Here is a 16893-nt window from a genome sequence, read left to right on the forward strand (position 1 = left end):
TGAAAGTTAATATATGAGCAGCTCACTGAGCAGTCAACAAATCATTATGAGCCCAGGATAATTTATCACTGCAGCTGTGTCAGGTAACGGCAAAGATCTAATGAAAAACCCATGAAGCTGAGTTAGCTTCATGTGGTCTCTGTGGCCTATAGAATGTAGAATTCTGAAAGGCTTGGATATGTTCTAAATTGGGGACACGGAGTGCAGGGACACAAAGAAACAGTTTAAAAGAAAATGCACATTCATAGTTTGCCAGGCTGGTTTGCTAAAATGACAGAAAGACAAGTTTGTTGGAGTCTTTTAGGAAACAAAACAGTTTACAAAATAATATAGTTCAGAAAGGACGAGCCAAGAACTACTCTCTGAAACGCCAATTTATGGTCAGTTTTTCTGCCAATTACAGCTCAAGAGAGGTTGAAGTTAGGGCTGTCAAGCGATTAAAAAAATTAATCGCAATTAATCGCACTGTTAAACAATAATAGAATACCATTTATTTATGTATTTAATTTAAATAAATAAAATAAATATTTAAATTTAATTTAAATAAATATTTAAATCTTCATTTAATCTTCAAGATAATATAGCAATTTTCCCTTCTAAAGTACCTCGTTATATTGTTGATCACTTACTCAAATGAGTAGTCTCATTAGAGCCAATGGGATTACTCACTTACATTAATAGTGTTCAGTGAGACCTGCAATGATTTGCTACAATTTTGTAAAGACTTGTACATACCCCCACAAGGAAACAGGCAAATCCTGCTATAAATTACACCAGAGTAAATTTGGAGTAACTACTCCAGTGTAAGTGAGAGCACAAATTTATCTGATATAGTCTGACTGCTGTGAAACAAGACTTTTGCAAGACTTTTCCCTACCTAAATATCATCCCACTGGCTTTTTGGCAAATTGAATGCACTGACACAGTGCCTAACAGGGTATATAATGAAGCCCTTGGTAATTACTATTCACAAAACATTTGCTTTGATAGCAGCAGAGGTGTTGCAACACAATTAAGGTTTCAGAAAAAACGTAGAGATGCATCTGAATGCAATCTGTATAAATGTTTTACTTTAAACTCGCCAGTTCATGGATACTGTTTTAGTTTTTTTTCTCCTCATGTACTGAGTAAGATGTCTTTCATATACTGGAATCAATTTTATCAGCATTCTTCAGGTTCATTAGAATAGTCACTGAACCGCGATGACACCATGTGGAATAAAACAAGACTGTCGATATCAGTCAAATTACTCTCTGGCTTAGTTAAAATACAAAGTGCCTAAAATGCGATTTTAAAATCTGTCAGAAATACACAATTTTTTTCTACATTCATCAACTGTGTATATGTAAGAGTTACTGCTATAAACAGAAATGTAGTTCATACAAAACACAATAACTAAAATGCTCACAGGGATTTGTTCTGTTCTCTACCAGTTTCAGATATTTGTATTGTATCCTGAGCATTAAGGTAATTCACAGCCTTAAAGACATATCCTAGACAGTTCTGTAGAGCTTAATCCCGGAAATGCCATTTGTTGTGCTTATTACCAGGCTAAGTCTCATTGAAATTACTCCTGATAGTAAATAATGCTCGGTATTTTCTTTATTTCACACACAAAACCATAAAGGCTACACATTCATCATATATAAGAAAGCAGTTGTGAAGAAATAGCCACACTGGATGCATAACCGTAGCAATATCTGATCAATGTGATCACTACATGTTGACTGGTACTGTAGATGTTAAGTCTGCTTCTGCTCTGTTCTGGGCACATTTGGAGTTCTGGTGTGCTTTACCCTTAATTTTCCTGTCCTACAAGATCCAAAACTTGCTTGCCTTACTCAAGTAAGCAGTTCTATTATCTTTAATAGTACTACTCAAGTGGATATGACAAGCAGAATTTGACTTAAAGTAACTATGAACCACTAATGTTTCAGATAGTATTCTTTTTATATTGCAAGCCCTCAGGATAGAGACTTTATCTGACATGTTTGCATGGTGCCTGGCACAAGGGAGTCCAGTTCCCAGTTTAGGGCCTCCCCAATGGCTGCTGTAATACAAACAAGAGAGAACAGTCTTAATTCCACAAGTGCTCGTTTTATTTTATTTTTTTTTAACTTTCACCAGACTGATTTACTCTTACTTATTTTTAATTCTGTCTGTCTCTTGTTTGTAAGGATGTTCACATTTTGTACTTTCCAGAGAAAAAGTTGTATTTCTAAAACATTTTTCTTGCTTTTGCTCCTGCAGCACAGACTCGCTATCTCTCCAGGTCACATCAAGAAGATCTTTCAGTAGTAAAGGTTCATAGCCCAAAGAAAGAGAACCGTTATAATCCTTGGGGTGCTGTTTGCATTGCTGGCAGTAAGGATATTGTGTTAAAACTATTACTTTGCAGGGAACTGAAACTCAGCAGTAAAAATGTGCTCCAAGCCAAAGCGGGGAATCGGAGGTCTATGCCCAAGAGAAATATGGGCTTTTTTTCAGCAAAGCTGACCAGATCATTTTTATGTTGAAGGAGTGCAAAAAGGTAAGATGTAGGATTTTAGCTCTCTTATAACCCATTAAAAGAGGCCATGGGTAGTAAGAAGAGGAAAAAATGAGAGTTAAATGATGGAACTAATTAATTTGGAAAACAACTAGTATGTATGTATGCTAACTCCTATTTCCATAAACGTTGCAAGGACTTCCATTTTATTTTTCAGGTTGACTGAGGGAACATGTGCGTAAGCTACACTAACTCAGCAGACTGCTGAAAAGTCGTTGCCAAAACAGATTTTCATTGGGTCGGTCATTATGAAGACCTTTCTTTTGTGTCAGAGTAACAGCCGTGTTAGTCTGTATTCGCAAAAAGAAAAGGAGTACTCGTGGCACCTTAGAGACTAACCAATTTATTTGAAAGCTTATGCTCAAATAAATTGGTTAGTCTCTAAGGTGCCACAAGTACTCCTTTTCTTTTTTCTTTTGCGTGTCTTCATTTCTGTACTCATTTCTCTTTCCAGTTCTGTATCTTTGTCTTTTTCTCATTTGTCTTCCATGGCTACCCTTTCTGCAGGAGAAGCAATCTGAACCTCAGGTATTCTGGCAGTGGGAAGCGTGTCAGGTTAAAATAACTCTGGTGATAGTGGACCAAATTCTCTGCTGGCACAACTCCAAAGATGTCATTGGAGTAAAGCCAGCAAGGTATTTGGTCCAGTGTTGTCTCTATATCAGCTGCAACTAAGCCTGCAACACTGGGGCAACTGATCTGAAGTGTTAGTAGACATCTGGGCTGGCTTTCAGTTACCCACATGGAGCTGGAATAATATCTAGCCCCAGCTCAAACACCTTCCCAGCTACATGTGTTTTTCCTCTTCTCTCTTATCATTCCTACTAGATGATACATTGCAGCTCTTCACAGACCTTTTTTTAGCCCTTATGTTCATAAAGACTTTATTGTGCAAGAAGCTGAATTATCATTTGCAAGGTGTTAAGCTGCTTCAGCTTCCAATGAAGGCAATGGAAGTTGAGGATGCTCAAAATCTCAAAGCATCGGGCCCTATGTTTGTATCAGCTGCTCCATTGTTGGCCACTGTGTCCCTCTGAACTATTACTGAATACTGTGTCTGTTTCTCCTTAATGTGCCATTGGTAGGTGCTGCTAATAAGATGAATCATTGTACCCAGCAAAAGACCAGTGAATTCAAGCAGCATATGTGTAGCATCAAATGTGAAGGTGCTTATAGATGAGTATTGTATATTGCCAGTTTGTAACACACACAGTGAAATTAAAAATGAATTATGTGAGAGGCAGCCAGCCAGTTTAAAAGACAATGAACCAGTCCTGCAGTTATTATTTAACATTAATATTACAATAGTGCCTAGAAGCTTCAGAAAAGATAGTAAGGTATGTAGTCCCTGCCATGAAGAACATGTATCAGGCTTTTGTGAACTCGTTATAGAACCACATGTGATTTTGCTAATTATTTTTTTAAAATAGACATGAAAACATGATGCAGCTGTTAATTAATAATCAGTCTTAGCTACTAGTTCTGTAATACTGCACATTGTCTCTATGCAGAGATGATCTATTGCTAGCTATACTCTCTTAGTATGGCTTTTGCAACTGTGAAGGCTGTGGAATCAGTCTTTTAAGCCCAGCTACTCTACTAAAGACTAAATTACTGTGTAATGTTACACATTATGGCAGTGTGTGCACAAGATGATGAAATGTTTGCCTGACTCTGAGTTTCCCTGCTTTTTTCTAATTGTGTCACTAAACCTTTATGTCCTTAACATGTTTTTGTCTGTTTAATTATACAAATACACTGCTTGGTTATGTCTGTGATTTATATTACATTACTGGATTTAGTTACCAATGATGATTTGAAAACCAGCCTACGCAGAATCACAGCTGTTCAGAATTTTTGCACCTGCACGGGAAGTGTTATTAGGGAATAATGTCATTTTAATGTGCATAGGAAATATGTGGGCTTACTATTCACGGTATACGTTCCAGCGTCTAGCTCCAACTGTCAGCGTCTGGATCGGCAGTGCTTCCAATCATCACCACCACTCATTGAAAAATCAAAGTCATGAATCAACATGGACCCGCTTAAGTAATTTTAGAATTAATATTGAAAACATAGAGCTGAAGAGTGTCTTTTTAAAAAACACACCTTCCTTGATATAAAACAGACCGTCTAACTCGTATTATAAAATGGAGTCAGTATAATCTATGGTGCTGACAAAATGCTTTTACAGCATCCTTTAGAAAGTGGAGAGGGGAAAGGTATTAATATCCGGGGAATCCAATTTAGAGATTGGCCATGTTGGAAATGTTATAGGCTGTATGTACTTGATCTTTTTATTGGCTCTGTGTTTCTAAATTCCTCATGAAAATGGAGATGAAATAGGGCAATCAGGGACCATAAATTATTAGACTTTTCAGCTATTTACTATCTGCTGATAAAAGCAGAGAAACATTTCTATAACTTAATAAATTTTGAAAAAATCTGTACCGTATTTGCTCATGCCAGATTTGTGCTCTGTATTGTTCTATCTATGGCTAGTCTGCCTTGCAATCAGCTGCGAGGCGTATGAACATCTGCTCATTGTGCCTAACCTTACTGCAGCTGAAAGGGGTAACAAGGGGTTCCTTTCAGATCCCGGAAATTGAATATGAGCCTCATCAGAATTTTTGTAAGATTCTTTTTCACTGAAGGTTATCAAGGCCACACATATATATGAGAGGGTAAAGAAATAACAATAAAACAAATGCAGCAGACCCTGATCCAAACCCTGGTGAACTCAAAGGAAAGACTTCAGTGGGCTTTGGATCAGCCCCCAGTAAATTCCTAGCCAAGTCTACAAGATTTCTAATGCTTCACTTTTTAAAAAATAGACTCTTACGATATATAAAATATTTAATATGTGTTTGGATTTTGTAGCTGTATGTACAGGTGTGTGTGTGTATGTATGTATTATGTATGTATCTCTGTATATGAGAGTAATCACATGATGGCTTACAGGTTTTTATTGGCATGAGTAGGAAATAATAGATTAATGCATAAGTGATAAAACAGGTGATCCACAGAAATGCCAATAAAACCTGTGTATACTATTGTGCACCATCATGTATTTTTATGCCACCTATTTAACAGAAAAGATAGAAACTGTGAATAAGTTTTTAAAAAATTATATTGCTTAAGCTAGGTTGAGTCCAACTGTCCAGGCTGAAGAGAAAGGAAAAAGTTATAACTAATATTGTTAAATATATCTTCTGTGAATCAAAGCTCGGTGATTGTAAAGCTCAATATGTTGCACCCCACTAGTGTTAATAATAGATGCTCAGTATAGATAAAAAGCTCCCCAATTGAATAAGATGGGTCTCTAGTCCAACTATGCTGGGAAATATCCTGCTCTTAAGCTAACTATGACATTTGTCGAGAAACAAAAAAGGGAATAATGAAGAGTGGGTAGGTAGGAACTTCTGATTTTGTATTTGTGGGCTCTGATTCTTCAGTCTTTGGATATAAATTGGTCTGCATTACCAGGGCATGCCACCATGAGAAGTCCATTAACATCAACAGGTCTGTTCACAGTGGTAAGCACTATTCAGTGCTACTGTTTGCAGTTGTGGGTCATTAGATCTTAAGTCAAAACCACATTCATGGCAATTAAGAACTAGGCAAGAACTGAGGAGTCTAGCTGTCTCTTGTTAGCTATTCTGTTTTGTAAAAAATCTTCATAAATTTGATACTTTTCCAGGTGATCATTCAGCCAGTGTATTAGCTCATTACGAGGTGTTACTCTTCTACACACAGAGATGTGCCCTTAATCGTGGCTGGGTGTGGATTTTGCCATCTGTGCATCACTTGTTTGTCACATGCACAGCATAGCTAAAGTAACCCATATTTTCTGTGGATGAGACAGATATTGTAAATGTTATGATTGAATTTAACTGATTCCTTTCATACAATAATATACAAACATAACTGTTCATTTGTTAAGACTGAAATATGTATGATAGACCCAACTTGCAGCTCAAATATTACACACATTGCAGGGTCACTGGAAACTTTAAAATATAGAGCTGGGCATTTTTTATCTCCTCCTAAGCAGAATATGATCCAAAAATTCTGAATGTGTCCCAACCTCTCCGATGTTTTGGGATATTTATTATTTGTGATTTGTTTCATCACATTATTTTAACCAGTTTTCAGTTCCCTGAACATTAAACTGAAAATATAATTAGATCATTTTTAACAACTTGTCTCCAATTATGTACTTGTCACAAACCTCTCCTTTACCTCATATAAAGTCCTAGTAGGCTGTCAGAATGATATCCCCTTTTCTTCCTGGCACAATAAGCAGGAAGCCAATGGAAAGAAAAATCAGAGAAACAGAGAGCTATTTCTTTGCATATAGGTTGTAGCAGAGCAGGGCCATTGGGGGAAAAGGTTCTCTCAAGATCAACCAGCGGTGGGCCCCATGGATACTGGATTCTCTTTGGTGACTGCAAATAGTAGATAGCTCTTTTGTGCAGCACAAAAAAAGCATAACAAAATCCAATGGTTGAAAGTTGAAGTTAGATAAAGTCAGACTAGAAATAAGGTGCAGATTTTTAACAGTGAGGGTAATTAATTATTGGAACAGCTTACCTAGGGATCCAGTGAATTCTCCATCTCTTGCAGTCTTAAAATCAAGACTGGACATCTTTCTAAACAATGTGCTATCACCCAAACAGAAGTTATGGGCTTGATTCAGAAATTACTGGGAGAGGATTTTTTGCCCTGTTTTATGTAGGAGATCAAAATAGATGAACATTAGTGGTTCCTTCTGGCCTTAAAAACTATGACCCTACTTGTTCTCTAAAGAAAATCCCTGGGGTAAAGATTTGTTCCAGTGCTTAACTACCCTGAGGGTTAGGAAGTGTTTCCTAATGTCCAACCTAAATCTCCCTCACTGCAATTTAAGTCCATTGCTTCTTGTCCTGTCCTCAGTGATTAAAGAAAACAATTTATCACCCTCCTTTTTATAACAACTTTTCACATATTTGAAGACTATTATCATGTCCCCCCTCACTCTTCGCCAGAGTAAACAAACCCAATTTTTTCACTCTCCTCACAGGTCATGTTTTCTAGACCTCTCATCATTTTTGTCACTCTCCTCCAGACTTTCTCCAAATTGTCCACATTCTTCCTGAAAGTTGCACCCAGAACTGGACATAGTATGCCTGTTGGGATCTTATCAGTGCTGAGTAGAGTGGAAGAATTACTTCTTGTGGCTTGTTTACAGCAATCCTGCTAATATAGGACTTTATTATGTTTACTTACCCAAAAACACAACCATAAATACTTTATAACGTGATAATGTCATGACAATGCCAGGGAGTCATAGATTTTTACAACCCCAATGGATGATTATGCTCATCTAAGCTTACATCCTACATAACACGGGCCATAGAATGTTACCAAATGATTCCTGTATCAAGCCTATAACTTCTGGTTGAGCTACAGAATATATTTTAGAAAGATGTCCAGTCTTCCTTAAAGACTTCAAGTGACAGCAAAGCCACCACACATCCCTTGGAAAGGGTTTCCAGTGTTTAATTAACCTCACTTGACAAGAGATCTAGATCACTCTGTGGAACTGACATGTCATTATTTACCACTCCACCAATTTTTGTGTCCTCTGCAAATTTTACCACCAATGATTTTACATTTTCTTCCAGATCAGTGTTAGGGATCTTAGATAACACAGAAAATGACTTCATTTGTTGACGGTTCCCCATTTACAATAACTTTTTTGAGATCTATCACTTAACCATCTTTTAATCTATTTAATATGAGTTACACTGATTTTGTATAGAACTGAATGCTGGGTGGTACAAAGGCAAATACCTTATATAAGTCTAATATGTATAAGTATATTATGGCAACACATTTAGCTTTTCCTATCTCTATCTGAAAAGATATGTCATTCAGTGTGACCTCAGCTGTGACAATCTGTCTCAAGAAAGAGGTTTTCATTTTGGGAAATAAGCTGGTATCATGCTCACAAATCTGAACCTGCCAAAGTATTCTATCATCCACTCAGGTCTTATATACTGAGTGATCAGCATGCCAAGTAGTTGTATATATGCCTCTGAAACTATTTAGGAAATGAGATATTAAAGATCATTCAAATCGTGTTTTCTTTGTTTCTTTGTCTCCTGAATCACTCTGTCTCCTAGCTTTCCACTTTAAATATACTCCTTTACATCCTGTGATCTCAAGTGCATTTCCATGTGGGAGCTGCTAACACCTTCTCTTGGCCTAACACTAAATAGCTTTTTTTAGCTTAGATCACGCTGTATGGGAAACATTTTTGTTTTATGAAACTAAAGGGATTTTTCTGCCTGATCTTTCATAGCATCTCAGTCTGAGTCACTGAGGGTACATCTACCCAAAACAAAAACCTCAGAGCAGCGAGTCTGAGAGCCCAGATCAACTGATTTGGGTTCATGGGGCTTGAGCTGCCGGGCAAAAAATAGCAATGTAGGTGTTCCTGCTTGGGCTGGAGCCCAAGTGCACCGGTGGCGGTGGGAGTAAGGCTCTTAGTGCTGTGTGATTTCACAGGGAGCTCTGGGATACAAACTCCCTTTTACATTTTAAAAAGTCAAAACAGAACTATATAATAATTGTGTTGTGCCTCAGTTTCCCATTTGTAAAATGGGAACAATAGTACTTCCCTGCCTCACAGGGATATTGTGAGAAGAGATACAGTAAAGACTGCAAAGTGCTCAAATAATACAGTAAAGGGAGCCATAGACCAAAGGTAGGAGCTAGATACATAGTAAGTAGCTTGGAAGGAGCAAAACTAATAAACCGTTCCCCAAAGAAACTAGCTGCTGATGAGGAAGCAGACAGCACGGCGCATGAGATCCTGGGAAAATAGCAAACTGGTGCTATGCCTCTTTCCCCACAGACCTCCGACCATTTCAGGGGAGGAGGGGCAATAATAGCAAAGTGTGGAGCCCGTGGAGTGGGGTCCTGAGCCAAACATTTCCAACGTCAAGAGGAGCAATTGGTTTGAGTCATGGGTGTGTGATTCACTGATTGGGTTGGAAATTCCTGGGTTTTTTTAAAGTATTTATTCAATTACTTGGTTGCACTGTAATAATTTTTCCCTTCTAAGTGCTTCAGCTCACATAGGCTAGTATTCCCTAAACTGCTAGTGCAGCTTGCTAGGCACATAGTTATTCAAGCATCTGGATGGAACTGCAGGCTTCTGGCATTCTTTATAGGTGTTCAACTGTATAATATTGGGTCTATTGGCAGAGCAATGCACATAAATCCCCTTACCACAAAGCCTATAAGCTAAAGTTGGCCAAAGTACCGTCACTGCCAATGGCTTCATTATACTTTTACTGTCTTGGGCTTAGTTGGCTAGAGTTTGAAAGAAAAAGAACTATTCATTTTATTTCCTGGATATCAGCTATAATTGATCCTGAGAGATGCTGAGCACCCTCCATTTCTCTGGACATTTATAGGAGTAGAGGGTGCTCAGCATTTCCCAGGATCAAGCCCATTATCCTGAGATTAATTAATATGAATTGTTGAAGAAGTGGGACATATGTTGTATGAAAGGCATCATTTAGAGTGCCCCACGGGGAATACAAATAGGAGTGATGGACTGAAATTAAGAAAAGGGGAATTTAGAAAACTAAGAAAGGAAAAGGCTTCCCTTGTGGTGAGATCAAGACAGTAAAATGGTCTTGAGAGGAAATGGTGGAAGCTTCATCACCTGAATCATTTAAAGTTAGTACAGACACAACACTGGAAAATACATTGTACGAAGCAATCATAAATGGCCAGAGGATGGAGTAGATGACTTCTGGGTCTTTTCTCTCTCTTACATCTACAATCCTTCAAAGGTTTATAACTGGGGATTGGTATGTTCTAAGTGATGGTCTATTCCCCTTCCTTTCCTTTTTTCCCCTCATGAGGAAAATGCAAGGAATTGCAAAGACCCTTCTTTATCAGTACTTTTAGTCTTCTTGTTTCTTTAGATTACCAATCTTTTCCCACTTAACCTAGTTATTTCAATCCTCTTTTTTTCTGTCTTTGACTTCCTGATCATTTGCTTTCTTGATGACTTTTTCAGCAGCTCTAATTTTCCTTGTACGTTTATATGCAGCCCAGCAGGTCATGCTAAGCAAATCAAGAGCTAATGAATCATATACTCAGAATAATTCTAAGACACTCTTCCAGCTGTCTAGCCTTTCCTAGTGCTTGTATCTCTTCAAGATCTATCACTTCTTCAATTAAAGCCTATAAGGCTAGAGCCTAATTAACAAGCTATTTTATCTGACTGACAAACTGGAAAAATGATAAAAGGACTAAACAGCAAAAATGTACCAATCATGGTCCTAAATGCTATGCATTTTTTCTCAGTGGTGTGCTGGACAGACTAAAACTCAGTGGCTGATATGGCTTAGAAGCTCATAAATTTAAATCTTTTTGGAAAGACCCAGTTTCTGAGGATACCCACCATATTTGCAAGGTACCCTGATAGAATTAGAAAATAATTGTAATTTTTTCATTATAATTTACCAGACACACAATGTACCCATCCACCCTTTCCCATGATGATGAAAAAACAAAATAAACAAAGAAAAAAACACTAATGATATTTTATTAGAGGAGAATTTTGTGATGTTGATTACATGCTTCAATTTATCACGCCATCTCTATCACAGCATCTTTAGAAAAAGTAGAATCCAACAGGTAAGTTATACTGCATTAAGCAGCAACTATACATGAATGATTGCAAAGATGTTCCGTATCCATTTCTATTCACCTGTATACCTAATCATTGTTGCAAGAGGTTTTTCTTGTCTTCAGAGAGGAAGTGAACACTGTAGTGGAAAGTGTGAAATCTTCTGAACTAAACTCTGTAGGTCAAATTTTAACATCAGTTATAAAACTACAACCCCATTGAAATCAACAGGATTGCATAAGTTTAACACAAAGCAGAGTTTGGCTCACTAAACAGAAGAAAAATGATAGCCTACTATTGTTTTTGTTTCGTGCTCTGCTATGGAACGCTTTAAAATTTCAGTAGGCATTGCTTTTCATCTGTCTGTATTTCTGGATTCTTTGATTACACAGTTATTTCATGTTTAATTGTTTTAGTACATTTATTGAATTCCTTCTGAATTATGGCTGGAAGCTGAAGACAGATAAATTCAAATCAGGCAAAAAAAAAATTTTAACAGTGAGTGACTAACTACTGGAGCAAACTATCCAGGTAAGTGGTAGATTCTCGATCTCTTGATGTCTTCAGATAAAGACTGGAGGCCTTTCTAGAAGGCTTTAACCAAGTTACTGGACTCAGTACAGGAGTAACTGGATGAAATTTAATGGCCTGGGATATATATATAGGCAGTCAGAATAGACAATTTAATGGTTCCTTATGGCTTCATAATCGATGAATCTATAAATATGTGCAGGGCTCTTCTCCCTCAGTATTTTTTTCTTATGCTTTTTAATCCTTTGTGTCTTTAATTTGTCTCTCACTAAACAAAAAGTCAGCAAGTTTGGACAGTTGGGACTGGATCTGCCAAACACTGACCACTTGGGTTTGATCCAACGCCTGTTGAAATCAATGGGCTGATTTCAGTGGACCTTGGCTCAGCCAAGTGGTACAAGTCTCAAAAACAGTATTTAGACCACATAGAACTGTTTGCTAGCTGCTGCTAAGAAATTCAAGTGAGTGAAGAAGAATCTTCGAAGAGGTCAATACACACACACACACATTCACCAATGTGTATTTAATTCAATTACTTACAAGAGTAGGTAGAGCTACAAATGGAGGCATGCCAATAAAGGGCTGAATCCTTCTCACTTTACTCAGAAAAATAGCTCAATTCCTTCAAAATATATGCATGAGTAAGGTGGTCAGAAATAGTGCAAAAGGAGTCAAAGAAGTTCTGTGTAGGCAAGTGCCACCCTGGTGAGACACACCTGTGGCTAAGCATGCTTGAACATGAATAATACGCCATATAACTTGAGCGCTCACATGAGTTTCCAACTTTCCTCAGAGGGCGGGGGCATCAACTAGCAGAAGGACATACCTTACAAAACTCAGAAGTCAAATTTCCCTATCGGCACATGGACACACAGAAAAACAATTGCTACTGCTTTTCAGGATGGTAAAAGAACAAGAGCCATTATGAGCGTATGAGGCAAGGGCTATTTATAATAGCAATAAATAACCTGCAGGGCCCCCTTTCTCCCCAGCGTGGAGGAAAAATCATTTCATACATAATCTTTCAAGATTAAATACAACAGGAAATTAGAGATGTTCCTAGCAGGAAAACCTGACACCCAAGGAGTTGTCTTTGTAATATACAGCTGCAATTGACCCTCCTGCATGACTATAATATGATGATTCTCTGCCAGTTCTAGGAGCTACAGAGGGAAATCACAGAGATAACCAGATCACCCATCCAACAATACAAATGTTAAAGCTATGGCAATGTTCTTTTGCTTAATATTGATGCCATCATGTAACATTAGATGTCTTGCTTTAGAAGGCATGACCAATAATCCCATCCCATTAGTTTGGTTTTAGTTAAAGCATAGGAGTTACCCAAAGGCAAATTAAAAATAAGTATTAAAAAAGCAAAATATATTTGCCATTTTGCCTGTATACATCCCTAGCTTGAAGACATGCTGATTGTTGTTTCATATTGAGGCTTATTTATTTTACAAAGCATTTTATAAGGCTTACTACACTCATACTAAAAATTTCTTAGATATGTGAACTAAATACTGAAGGGAATCTCTGAGGATTCCATAAAACCAAGGCATGCCAGAAATGTCTGGGCAATAAGTCCAGATGTATGCAGGAACATTAATTTTAGTCACCTGTTTCTGAAGGTAACACCTCAAGAGAAAAAATTTATAAGGCTTTTCAACTGAAGAGCTCTGTTTAGATCTAGAGTCCTATGCTGTGCTGGGCTAAGGAGCTTCTGGGGCCCTCAAAAGCCCTCCAAAGAGGATAACTGAGATTTCTTTCTAAGGCCCACTGAAGCTGGGTTTAAATTTTCATTGCTTTTTACAGGCTGAGGCTTTTCCGAAAAGCGGAAGTAGAGCCAAAATATACAAACACAAAAAATGCTCAGGCAAAAAAAACCAATAATTTTCTCCCATTTTCAAATCGTCATCTTTCTCTCTCCAGAATATTGTGTGTGAATAATGTTTTGTGTCGCTCTGTTGACACTAAGCAAAGTTCAATCCTGGTTTAAGCGGGTGTTGATTTTTATGAATATGTATTGCAGCCCTTTGTGGCCTTTAGTTGCAAAAAGGAAACACTGCCAGTGTAGACTTTACAGCTTCTTTTTGCTCTGGTAGCCTGTCACATAAACTGGAGTTTGTGTATTTAAAGAACGCTGGTCAATACTTACTTAGATGCCAAAGTATGGAGTTAGGAGCCTAACTTTAGGCACCCATTTTTGAAAGAAATGTGCACTATAACTAGTCCATAGGGTGAAATTCTCACTGATGTGCTGTGTCAAACCATAATTACTTTGTTAATCTTTACTGAATCTTCTGCAATTGTCACATGCATTGACAATGGGAACTCCACATTGTCAGCCAGTGCAGAAGACACAGTGGGAATCATCACTGTGATTGGGTGCACTGCAGATTGGAAAAAGGAACTTTGTCCATACTGTTCATGCCAAAACCATTACATATACACACTTCAAATCCTTACAGCTAGCTACTGCAAATATGCAGGTGCTAATTTTTTGTTAAAATTACATGTAGATGATGAAAAACGCTTAGTCATCACATCAACAGTAGATGCTGCTAAAAAACAATTTGCATGTGTGTTTGCATAGGGTACAGTAGTTAGATTACATAGTTATCCACCTATCATTTGGCTAACCCAGGCCCAATCTCATCAGGGGTTATGCAACCTCAACTCCTAATGATGTTAATGAGAGTTGAGGGTGCTCAACTCCTGAAAGATCAGACCCCAGTTTTGTTATGGTGAAAAACAAGTATAACATAAGCATCAAATACTAGAAACTCTTCCTAGTGTGAATAATGAGTTGAGTGGGAAACAAAAGATTTGCAAATTCAATGCTGGTTGCAATTACAGATCATCTCACATGATCCTTCAAAGAGAAACAAATAGAGCCCTTAGCATCTTAAATGAAATGATGATGTGGAACCATTTTCATGGGGGGAGGTTGGTTTGAGTTCGGGCTGCAAGTTTGTGACCATAAACTGAATAAAATGAAAATTTATTGGCATCTTGAATTTTTGTCCTTTTCACTGCTATAACATCACGGCTTCATCGCAAAGGCTCTGCAGTCTTCTGTCAGAGTGAAAAACAGGTAAGTTTACTTACATGTATTCCCTGTGTGCAGAATGTACAGCAGCTGCATTGTTGTAACGCCAGAGAACTATCACCGACGACAAAACGTCCAGGATAGCATCAAACTGAAAAGGATACAGAGTCAATTGCTTTTGTGGTTATTAAGGTGTACTTTAGTTAAAGCAACGCATCTGTAATCATGCTGCAAGGCACAAAGCAGCTCCAACTAAATCATTTTAATGAAAGCAGGATTTACATTCATTTAAATGATCTTTAGTCTTTTTACTGTGTATCATTACACAACGGTGTATATCAGACAGACTTCACCCAGTCAATCAAGGAAAGAGCTTTGTCACCAGCATGCAGAGTTACTTGGATAAAAAAATAATTCTTGCAATAATGTGGTCACCACAATATTTACAATACTAATATATTTCTTGTATGAAGTCTAAAAGAAAAAGGGCACCTGTCTTTCAGTGACTTTGCAAAGGAATTTCATCTAATTTCACTGTACGCCACATCTTTAGCAAAATCTTCACATTTGCAACACTTAAAAACATGAATTTTTTTTACAGGTTTCTGATACAGTGCCATCTCAGCTCAATACTGGCCCATTAAGCATTTCCTTACTCTCTGATTTGAGTTAATTTATCTTTCTTCTCTATGCCCAGAATAATTCACACACCCAACTCAAATTTTTCACAGAAACAGTCCCACTTTCAAGTTCACAAAAAAAATACAAAATGTTTGACTTTCATGTTGTTTTTCATTTAATTGGGAATGTTTTCTCTGCAGATAATCTCTATTGAGAATATATTAGTGTTCAACTGCAAATTGAAAAATAGTAGCAATTTTTAGAGACCAAAGATCACATCCTGGCTCCAGTGATGTCAATGGGAGTTTTGACATTGACTTCGATAGGGACAGGATTTCACAATTGAAGTTGGGACCTCAGATCTACACCTGCATGGGGGATAAATATGCTGCAGGACCTTGAAATGGAAAATTGGTTCTGGTTTGTAATACCTCTCCCTCTTAGCTTTTTCTATAACGTCCATCAGCATAAGATATGGTTTAGCATTGATATGGATGCCTTCATCTGCTGAGATTGAAAGCAGACCACCCCAACACTTTTACCTATTACTTCAGGTTTAAACAATGATCTTTCCGGTGAGTCACTGATTTTCTTTTACTACACCTTGATGCACTCCTTGGCTAAGAAAAATTACAGTGAGAGTTCAGGTATTGCATGCAACATAACATCTCACTGTGAAACATATTTAAATTGTAAGATTACTTACAGCAAATCCAAATGATGATGCACTGTACCTCATTATGGAGACAGCTAAAAGAAAGAAAATATTATTTAGCATAATTTAAAACGTCTTTTGGGTATTTTCTTTCATCTAAGAGGAGAGTTGCACTTTGAAAAGAAGAAAAATGCACATAGAAAACAAGTTACAGCATTAATTACCTGCAAAACCAGCTTGCAGGAATAGGCCGTGCTTCTTTCAATTTGCATACAAAACATAGGGGAGGCATACGGCGAAGGCACAACATGCTATAGGGTACGGTGTGGTGAGCCAGTAAGTGGTCCTCTTTCTTCCAAGATGGCACTGGGCCAATGCCCAAGTATGACATTCAGGGGCGCTGTGCTGCTGGGAGTGCTGCCCTTCAGATGAGGTTGTGACCAAAGCTGTGCAGGAACCAGAATTTCTGTCCCATAGAAACTTTTGCATTTGCATTTTTTTTAGTTCCAAATCAGAGTGAAAAGCCCCAAATGCACAAATTTTGGCAATAAATCTATTTTAGAAGAACCAAAATAGAATTTTTCCAAAATTTCTGGGCTGGTGGGTAAGCTAGCTTCCCAGCTGGCTGCTGGATCAGCTTGTTGGCAGAAAAACCATGAAGCCAGCCAACCTAGCAGGGCACCCAAGGAGCCAGGGAGCTGGCCAAGTGGGAAACTAGTTGCCCTGCTCCCTGGACAGTCTGAGGAGTCCAGGAGTCCCCAGCCACCCAGCTCCTGGGTACCTAGGGA

The 16893-nt window shown here is 37.9% G+C and overlaps 1 protein-coding gene across 1 annotated transcript in view; it reads right to left on the bottom strand.

Annotated features, from left to right (window-relative positions):
* Positions 1-16893, bottom strand: part of TMEM163 (transmembrane protein 163) — a 158318-nt gene that overhangs the window by 52119 nt on the left and 89306 nt on the right. The window contains exons 3-4 of the mRNA XM_073305305.2: positions 16157-16200; positions 14889-14980 (exon numbers count right to left, since the gene is read on the bottom strand). Of these exons, the coding sequence (XP_073161406.1) occupies positions 14889-14980; positions 16157-16200 (136 nt within the window). The remainder of the gene's footprint in view (positions 1-14888; positions 14981-16156; positions 16201-16893) is intronic.

Source organism: Lepidochelys kempii, chromosome 11, assembly GCF_965140285.1.
Source record: "Lepidochelys kempii isolate rLepKem1 chromosome 11, rLepKem1.hap1, whole genome shotgun sequence".
NCBI lineage: Eukaryota > Metazoa > Chordata > Testudines > Cheloniidae > Lepidochelys > Lepidochelys kempii.